The sequence below is a fragment of the Anomalospiza imberbis genome, chromosome 19 (assembly GCF_031753505.1).
Source record: "Anomalospiza imberbis isolate Cuckoo-Finch-1a 21T00152 chromosome 19, ASM3175350v1, whole genome shotgun sequence".
Taxonomy (NCBI): Eukaryota; Metazoa; Chordata; class Aves; order Passeriformes; family Viduidae; genus Anomalospiza; species Anomalospiza imberbis.
Window position 1 is genome coordinate 694,623 of NC_089699.1, and position 10,018 is coordinate 704,640.

General features: G+C 61.2%; 1 protein-coding gene across 1 annotated transcript; it reads right to left on the reverse strand.

The window, feature by feature from the left end:
* Positions 1-1,808: 1,808 nt before the first annotated feature.
* CBX4 (chromobox 4) lies at positions 1,809-6,366 on the reverse strand. Its single transcript, XM_068209906.1, has 5 exons — positions 6,145-6,366; positions 6,004-6,047; positions 5,276-5,341; positions 4,568-4,634; positions 1,809-4,046 (listed from the first exon to the last, which is right to left on the reverse strand). Exons 1-5 carry the CDS (start codon positions 6,211-6,213, stop codon positions 2,712-2,714), a joined length of 1,581 nt encoding a protein of 526 aa, XP_068066007.1. The 5' UTR covers positions 6,214-6,366; the 3' UTR covers positions 1,809-2,711.
* Positions 6,367-10,018: the final 3,652 nt, after the last annotated feature.

The window sequence follows — 10,018 nt, forward strand, 5'->3', positions numbered from 1 at the left end:
CCTGCTCCTGCACTGGCTCCCGTGGCTGTCTGTTGAGCCGCACTTCCCCTTTCATAAATCACATTTTGCATTCTGAGCATGCGTCTCCTCTTCCATGCCATTTTTGTTTTCAGATAACCATTAGCTTAATTAATCAAGGGAAAAGCATCATTTCTGATCGTATGTTCTGATCCTGAAGCCTGGGATGGCAAGGAAACACTCCCCACCAACCCATCCCTGGGCACCCCCGGCGCAGAATGGGGTTCACCAGCACCTGCCCCGACACCACTTCTCCAGCACCCTCAGCACGTCACCCACAGAGCTCTGGTGACACGTAGCGTTGATTAAAACCTCTTAACACTCAGCACAGCTATCAGGCAAATGTTGATTTCAATCAGAGTTCACCATTTCCACTTGCCCTGGGTGCACAAACCACTAGCTTTGGGGCCTCTGTGCAGGCAGATGAACATCACCCAAGTGTCCTTTGGCTTTGGATCACCAACCAAAACCAGGGCAGAACCGAGCTGTCAGCACTGACCCTTCCCATGAAGCCATTCCCACCTCAACCTGAGCTACCCCAGAGCAAAGCCTGCACCTGCAGCAATGTGTCTACAGGCGACTGTCCCACTTGGGTACAAGCCTCTTCGGCTGCTCCAGCTGGGAAAACGGCATCCACACACCCAGTGGTTACTTTTCCACCAATTCAACCCAAACTGCGTTGGTAAAGTGCTCCAGCTCTGGCATAACTGCTGTAGGCAAGGCCTGGGTTGAATGGCACACGCAGGGGTTCCTACTGTGACCCACACCTGGCTGGATGCTGTCCCACCTCCCCACAGACACCACACCACCCTCAGATTTAAAAAGGAACAATTACCAGGATGAGTTTGGAATTTGTGTAAATGAAATGGCACCTGGGAAGCCCAGGTGGCCCAGAAGTGGGCAACACAAGATGGGGGGTGATTTGTGCTGTGGGAACAGCACTGCCCCATGCCTGGACAGAGAGACACTGTGACAGCAGGACACGGGGCTGTCCCTCACCCCATGGCTCAGGTATCACTGCAGGCTCCACCTTACCCACACCAATTCAATTTGCTTCTCACAAGCTCATGGCTCTGGTCCACACACAGCAACAATATTGCAACCAAGACCTTTGCTGGAGGAGACCTCGACTTTGACCAAAAGCCCAAGAGGAGACGGGCTGGCAGCAGAGACAGTTTTGCCAGCACCAGGTTTGGGAGGGTGGCACTGCCCAGGCACTCAACTCTGTTTGGGGAGGTGACAGGGGGTCGCTGAGCACTGTATCTCGGCCACCACTCTGTAAGCCCTCTCACAAATAATTAGCCCTGCACTGTATTTCCAGTAGATTCCAGCAAATTATTAATCTTGTTCAGAGACAGTTGCAGCTTTCTTGGTGGAATTTGGACCATCTTCCTTTCTGGAGACATTCAGCTTCTTATATGTGACCCTCCCCAACACTGCTGGGATTGCAACCATCACCCACCACTGTGCCACCTTCCCAGCCTGCGCTTCCACAGCTTTCTCAGGTTCCCATCACAGACCCCCCCAGCCCGCTGGAGGAGGCCAGCCCTGCCCTGGCCCTGCTGGAGGGAAGCACCACACCTCGGGCTCCTGCGGCCTCGCTGCCCACCCACGACACAGGGTGCCCTCAGCACTGTGGGCACAACACTCTGGGGGTGAAAACTGAATTATATTCAAAACGCTGCACCTCAGAGCAAGTTTTTTAACCTGCAGGCACCGGCTCTGGGGCAGCAGGCCCACACAGGGACCTGCCATCCGTAATGCTGTAACAAATGCACTCCAAATCCCGGTAGTTTTTGTAAAGGTTTATAGTCCTTTGCCATGATTGCATGATACATTTCTTCCCCTGTGACACAGCCCTCAGACCAGGATGCGCCGCTGGCAGCTCGCAGCAGCTGGGCTTTGCACTCCGATCTACACTAGCTGCAGAACATCAAATGCACTTTCAACATCTCCATTTAATATTTACATTCAAGCAATTAATAATTGGAAGCTTATAGTTTAGACATTTCTAATAGCAGCAATTTCTATAATAGCTCATTTAGCTTTAGATAACGATTTTTTTTTTGCACATAGAAACACCACATGTGTACAGTATCAAAAAATATATACGGGATGGTCCTGCGGGTCATGGGGAGGGCAAGGGACCAAGACTAACAAATGCTCAATGGTTAAAAAGGAGAACAGAAAATAGTCGTTTGATATAGTTTATAAGGTGATCTAGGGACTCCATAAATCTAGGCTTTATATTTCATTATATAAATACCTACAAATAAATATATTAGCGTGGCCAGGGAGCGACCAGCTTTCAGCTCAAACAATACATTTCAATAACACCACGTACAAACGGGAGCAAGAATCACTTGACAAGTTAGCACTGTTAAAATATAATACTATAACTCTGAGTAACTGGCGGGTCCCATCCTTGCGTGTCCCATTGCCTGCAGGTCCTGGAGCAGCCCCCAGCTGTGGGGCGGGAGCAGCGGCGAGGTCACCCCACGTGGCAGGGATGGCCACCGTGCCTGGCCCTGTCCCGGCGTCCCCTCGGTGGAGACGGCGGGCTTGGCCGCCGCGGCGCGGGCAGGGGCACGTGGGCTCCAGGGAAGGGGCACCAGTACCTTGGAGGGAGGCTGTGGGGCCGGCGGCCCCGGGATGGGTGGGCAGCTCCCACGGGGAGCGGCTGCCATCCCACCTCACACCGTCACGTACTCCTTGAAGGTCACAGTCAGGCAGTTTGCGGTCACATCTGTGATAATTATATTCCCAAAGAAGGGCTTGAATTCCTGCAGGGCCTCGGCCTCCTCCTCTTCCTCCTCCTCTGCGGCCTCCTGGGGCTGCGGAGGCTCCGGGGCCGGTTTCTCAGCCGGTGGTGGTGGCGGCAGCTCCGGCTTCACCTGCGCCAGGGCCAGCTCGCCCTCCGCCCGCGGCTTCACGCAACGCAAGTCTATGGGCTCGTCCAGGTCCGAGTCCAGCAGGATGACCTCCGGCTGGGCGGGCGGCTCCGGCCGCTCGGGGGCCGGGGGGCTGAGGCAGGTGGGGGCACTGATGCTGCGGGAGGTCAGGCGCTTCTTGCCCGGCTCCCGCTCGGCGTGCGGCTCTGACAGGCAGCGCTTCCGCGAGCTGGCACTGGAGAGGTTCAGTCCCATGGAGGAAGGGCTGTGCTCGCAGACGGGACTCAGGGACCAGGGCACAAGGTCCGGCTTGGTAGTGAGCTGCAAGGGCTGCTCTGCTGGAGGAAGGGGCAGCTCCTTGGCCAAGGGAGTCTTTTGGGGACCTTCCTCCAGCTCTGCAGGGGGCTGCCGGCTCTCGCCCTCTGCTTTACTCAGGGCATTGCTGCCCACCACCCTCTCCTCCCCTGGCTTCCTCCAAGCCTCTACCTTCTCCTCCCCACCCTTCTTAGGAGTCCTCTCCTCCGCAGCCCGCTTCCGGGGAGGCTCCCCAGACTTGATCTTCACCGCCTGCATGCCGTTCTCCATGTACTTGCTCATCACAATCACAATGCGCCCATTCTTGTTTTTGTTCTTGACGATCTTCATCTTTCCCCCAAGGCCATTGCTGGTCACCCTGTCCCGGGGGGGTGGCCCAGTACTATTGGACAGGTTCTTCTCAGCTCCATTTTTACTCTCTGCTGTGATGTTCTTGACTGGGCCCAGCAAGTTTTTGGCTGGGCTGTGAGCCCACTTGTCTGGGTGGGTGACCAGGGGGGCCTTGTTATTGTCCAAGCAGGCCTGGCCCTGCGGCTCTTTGCTGCCGGGCTGGTAATGGGGCTCGTACATCTTGGGGTCGGGCTGGTAGTGGTGGTGCTTCTTGCTGTTCAGCTGGTAGTAATACTTCCCTTTGCTGTGGGACTGGTGCTTCATGCTGCTCTCCTTGCCATTGGGCTGGTACTGGTGGTGCTTCTTGCTGTTGAGTTCATACTGGTGCTGCTGGCTCTTGCCAGAGGAGCTGAGGTCCAGCTTGGGCCTGGTGTCCACAGCCGGGTCCTGCAGCCCCGTCAGGATGTTCGAGCGGCGGGCGAAGGACGGAAGCTGCAGGGCAAAAGCAAGAGCTGCGGTCAGACAGGGCTGGAGAGCCAGGTGCCAGAGCTGCGGCAGGTGCCGAAGGCTCCGGCAGACCCCCCGCCCCTCCGGCAGCTCTCCTTACAGGACGCTGCATCCTGGGGCACCGCGTCCTCAGGCAGGCGGCCCCAGCCCACTCCAACTTAGAGGCTGTGCATTGCTCCAGATTAATGAAGCAATGAAAAGAAGAAAAGCCCCCTTCAATCAGCTGTCTGGGAACGGGGGCCGAGCGGGACCGCCGCTGCCGAGCCCGCGAGCAGCCTGCTAATGCCAGCCGGGCACGGGCACAGCGCGTCTGCGGCGCGGCCCAGAGGGGAGGGAAGGGGGGCTGGGGCACCCGCTGAGCTCAGCGCTGAGGGTCCCCGGGGCTTTGCGAGGCGCCTGGGCTGCACTCAGGCTCCTCAGCATGATGAAACCCAATGCAAGCGGCTCCCCGGGGACGGCCCGCGGCAAAGAGCGCAGGGGTGCGGGGCTGGGCGCCCGCGCGTTACCTGCACGACCAGCGGCTTCGGCTTGGGCCCCCGCTTGCGGTATCCCATCAGCTGCTCCTGCCGCTCCCTGCGGGAACACAGCGTCACGGTGAGCCCGAGGGCGGCACATGGACCCCCGGCGCCACCTGCCCCGCACGGCAGCGCCCGTGGTAGCAGTGACCCTACGTGGGCGAAGGGAGGGGGCAGCGGGAGGGGACCGGGACCCGCAGGTGGCAGCGGGCCGGGTCATCCTGTGGAAGCAGCAGGCGCCTTCCCCGCTGTTGCCTCCCCGCTGCGGGGAGGGGCTGAAGTTCACATTTTGCGCCAAAACACTCCAGGAAATAAATGCGCGGAAAGAGAAAAAAAAAATTAAAAAGGCTTTAAAAAAAAAAAAAAGGCAAAAAGCAAAAAAAAAAAAAAAAAGCCGAAGCCCGTCCAAGCGCAGCAGCAGCAGCGCCGCCTCCTCGACTCGCGGCATCGAATCCCGGGAAGAAGGAGCGCGAGGCGCGGCGTGGGGGGGGCGCGGCGTGGGGGACCTTGACCCGGAGGCGTCGCCCGGTGGCCCCGCACCGCCCGCCCCGCCGGGGCCGCGCCCCCCGGCCCGGCCCGGGGCCGGCCCGCGCCCGCCCCCGCCGCGGCCCCCGGCTCCGTGACGCATCTGCAATTGCGGGAGCGGCGCGGAGCGGGGTCCCGCCGCCCCTCCCGCATCCCCCAACCTTCGCCGCTCACCTGTTCTGGAAGGCGATGAGCAGCCGGGGGTCCAGGATGTTCTCCTCCGGCTCCCACGTGTTATATCTTGGAGAGGGGAGGAGAGCGGCCGTCACCGCGGGGCCCTGCCGGCGGGGCCGGGGTCCCGGGCAGAGCTACCCCGCAACACCGGGCCCGATGGGAGCAGGGTGTGGGGCTGGGGTCCCGGGGAGGGGGATGGGCGGGGGGGGCCGCGGGGACGGTACTGTTTATTTAGCGCAGTTATTATTCCGGAGGAATTCCAGGCATGTCATGATGAAATTTTCCAAATCCCCTTTCCCGGACCCAGGAAAGCGGCCGCGGGGCGGAGGAGGGACCCGGCCGCCGCGTCCCGGACCCCCCGCGCCCCCCCGCCCGCACTGTCATGCAAACCCCGAACGCTCCGCAGCGGCCGCGCTCGCTCCGGTGCCGGTGCTGCCCCCGCCTCGGCAGCGGCTCTCGGAGCTGCGGGGCGACGCGGACGATTTTTGCGGTTATTCCCCCTTTCTCCCCCCTTCCTGCCCCCCCTCCCCGCTCGGTTCTGCAATATGGAGCCCGACTCCCGAGGAGGGAAAGGGGGAAGGAGCCATTTTCTGGTGCACATCAGCCGCCGCCCGCTCGGCTCCCGCCGCCGTCACCGCCGGGCCCCGCCGCCGCCTCTCGCCGCCCCGGCCGGGGCCCTTCCCAGAGCCCCATCCCCGGCCCCATCGCCGCCCGGTGCCGGTACTCACTTGGGCGACCATCCCCTCCATTTCACCAGGTACTCGACTCTGCCCTGAGCGGCGCGGGAGGCAAAGACACGGCGTCAGCGGGAACCGCCACCCCCGGCGCCCCCGGGCCCCGCCGCCCCCCGCCGCCGCCGCCCCCCGCACCTTTCGGATCCGCTTCTTCTCGATGCTCTCCACCGCGAAGACGTGCTCGCCCACCGCCGGCAGCTCCATCCCGCAGCCGGGAGGGGCCGGGCCGGGCCGCGCTGCAGCCGAGCTGGGCTCGGGCTCCGGCAGCTCCCGCCGCCGGCCCGACAGACACTGAGCGGCGGCACCGCAACCGTGCAAATCCCGGAGCGAGACGTCAGGGAGGCGGCGCCTCCCGGGCCCGGCTGCCCGTCAGCGGCGGGGCCGGGGGATTGGCGCAGCCCTGCCGGGGAGCGAGGCGGGGAGGGGGCGGGCGGGGGCCGGGCACGGCGGCGCGGGGAGGGGGGCGCGGGCAGTCCGGCTCCCGCCCCACGCGTGACTCAGCACGGCCCCACGGGGCTGGCGGGGGGCGGCACAGCCCGCGGGGCAGGTGCGCGACCCGCGTCCCGGGGGGAGAGCGGTCGGGCAGAGGGTCCGACCGGAGGATGCGCGGGAGGACGAGCGCTCGGGAGGGCTCCACGCTGCGCCACGTCGCGCGGTGCCCCGGGCCGGGGGGGGCGGCGGCGCCCACCCCCGGCACGGCCCGAGCCGCCGCCGCCGCCCGTGGAGCCCGGCCCTGCCGGGGAAGCCCTGACCCCGCTGCCCGGCGGGTCCCTGCGGCCGTGGGGCGCCCGGCCCGGGGACGGCCAGCGGTGGCTGCAGCGGGCCCGGGCCCGGGGCAGGTGGCGGCGCTTTCCCCGCCCGGCGCCGGAAGCCGCGCACGGCGGCGGGGCCGCTCGGGGAGCCCGGTGCGGGCGGCTCCGCGCACTCCGTCCTCGTGGAGCGGCTCGCGGGGAGAACACGCGTGTCCGCGGCTGCCAGCGGGGCCGCCCCGCCGCTCCCGCGCTGCTCCGGGAAACGTGGCGCTGCCGGAGCGGGAAGCACCTTCCCCGGGCAGGTGGAGCAGGGCCGGACACCGTCCCGGAGTGAGCCCCGTGCAGCCCCCGCCGCCGCTACCGGAGCGCCCCGGGCACCGCAGCCCCGGGGCAGGACGGCGGAGCTGCGGGCACGCGTGGGATGATACCCGGGGCGGCGAGGAGCCCTCGACCCCTGCCGGGGGCCCGGTCCTCGCAGGTGCCCCGCTGTGTCCCCGGGCCGGCGCCCCGGAGAAGCCGGAGCCTCCGCGCCCGCTGACAACGGCGCCGTCCCTGGGGCTGGCGTGCGGTCTCGGTGCCACCGTCCCCTTTTTCCCCCCGGGCTCTGCCAGGCCGTGGCGTCCCCTCGGACGGGGCGATCGATCCCCGCGGGGCCGGGGCCCCCGTGGAGTTCCCGGCAACTTTCGCCGGGAGCGGCGGGGCTGAGCTCGAACGGCACCGGGGCCCGGAGCGGCTCCTTTGCCGGGCTCGGGCAGCACCCACGGCCCCCAGGACGTTCCTCGTTGCCCCGGGTCGGTGCCACCCCGGCCCGCGGGCTCGCCCGGTGGCCGCGGCCCCGGCCAGCAGCAGCCCGCGCCCTCGGGGGCCCTGCCCGGGCCCGGAGGTGCGGAGGCACCGCACGGGGGACACACCGGGAGGCACCGCTGAATGTCACCGCGCCGCAGCCCCTAACAAAGACGCAGCCGCCGCGATCGCAGAGCCGAGCCAATAAAAAGCAAACTGATATTACAATTTTGATTTCCCTGGAGGGCCGAAGGGGCTTAATGTAAGAATTATTATCCATTGTGAACAGCAGCCCAAGGAAAACACACACAGGAAGATTTAATTTTTTTTTTAACTTAGCGGTTTTCCTAAGAAACATACATTCATTGAAATTTATGCCAGCGGAGTTTGTTAACCCTCCCCTTTGACATTTCCAGCTCCTCCTGTTGCCAGAGGAGACAAACCGCTAATGCTCGCAATAAAACTAAATGCCCAGGGACGAGCACGGTTTGGTGCGGTTCCTCCCCAGCCTGGGTAAGCTGCAGAGCACGTCCAACTCCAGATTCTGCCCGGCTGGGAAAGCTCTGCTCTGCCCAGGACTCAGTCGGGAATAGGCGATGAGGAGGGCAGAGTTTGGCTGGCTGCATATATATAAAGTATAAATTAAAAAAAAAAAAAAAAAATTAAATGTGTTACCAGACATACTTGGCATCTTTTAGAACCTGTCTCAGGTGCAATACAAGACACTGTTGATGAAATATAATACATACATATATATATATATATATATATATATATATATAAGTGAAACAACACTGAAAACCAATATTAAAAGCATTTTAATCGCTGTCTGGCCCCTGGCTCCAATGGCTCAGCAGCAGCTCCCGTCCTTCGGGTTCCTGTAGGATCTTCATCTGCTTTCTGTTACGGGGCTGATTGCACATGATTCACAATAATGATGGTAATGGTGGTGATTTTCTGTCTCTTACCTTGCTCAGGCAGCAGCAGTTCATGAACTGATAGATCTTTCTCTTTGTCAGGCCCAAAGAGGACACCTTATTTGAACCACATAAAACAGCCTAAATAAGGAAAGTGGGAAGCATTTCCAACTGTTGCCTCTTGCTGACTGGCTGGGGCATATCTCAGGGATGAGACAAGGAAAAGAGTTTCCAACCAAAAGGAACAGGAGCCAAGTGCTGCCTTTAAAGCCAGGAGAGGAGTGGGTTGGCCCCGGGCAGTTCCTTGCTGGTGGATCAGGCAGGTACGAGGCACAGACACACGTTCCTCCCCTTCACCACACACCTGGCCAAAAACTCAGCTTCCTCGTTCTCTGCAGAGCATCAGCAGTAGGTGCTGCTGCTCCCAGCAGGAGGACTCTGTCCCCGTGGAGGGGTGGGGGCTACAGCCCCCCGTGTGCCTGATCCCGAGGTGGGGCTGCTGGGTGCAGCTGTAAGACAAAACCTCGAACAGCCAGAGACAGATGGGCTTCCCGCAGGTGATGGGAACCACACCAAGGTAATTTCCTCTCCAATACTTGCTGGCCATGTTCCCTCCATGTACCCAGAGCTGATGTCTGTCTGTATTTATTCTTTTCATCATTATTTATAAAGTTCTTACCCTGGAGCCAGAGCCGGCTCTGTGGCACTGCCTTGCTTTGGGTGGGTGCTGCCCCTCCTAAAGATGCTCCTCTTCCCCTCGCCCCAGCAGGTCCTGCAGCCCCTCTCTGTGTTTGCCATCAAGCAGCACTGATTGCACATGCCATCATCTCTGATGTTACTCATTAGCCTGTATCATTATTAGCAATTCAAACCAGCAATTCTTTTCCAGCTGTAATCCTCCAGCTCCACCAAGGCGACTCCAGGGCTGCAGTTTGGGTGCTCACCTTTTCCTCCCCTCTGCCCCAGCAAGACTGGCAGTTCCTACTCAGTCTGCAAAGCCAGGCGCACGCCAGGCTGAGCACCAAATAATTATAGAAAGTTAAATCATGAATAGTTACAGCGCTTCCTTCAAGGCCACTCTCACAAGGGGCCAGGCACCAACTTTGCCATGTCCTTGGAGCAGGGGGGAGGGCACGGGCCCCATTCATCCCTACCTGGCCGCCCGCAGCCTTGGCCAGCTGGGCTCCAGGATTTGCCCTTCTGCTTTTGTCAGCTCTGGCTTGCATTGGAAGTTGTGGCCAGTCTGAAAAACGGATTATGACACAGCCCTTGCTGAGGTCAACACTGTGCTGGAGAAAGACAAGAAAAGGATGAGTAGGTAGGCTTGGAAAAAGAGACAACAAAACCAGCAAATCCACAAAAACCTAAACCCACCCACCCAATCAATAGGATGCCATGAAGTACGATGTGAACAATGAAACCCTGTTCCAGGTTGCCAAGGCAAATCTGTCAATAGAGTATTGAACAAGCAAATCTGACTTGCAATTATTGTCTCCTTCTAAATACAGGCTGCCCCTCTGCCTTGCAGCTCAGCCCCAGTGCTGCTGTGGGGAAGCT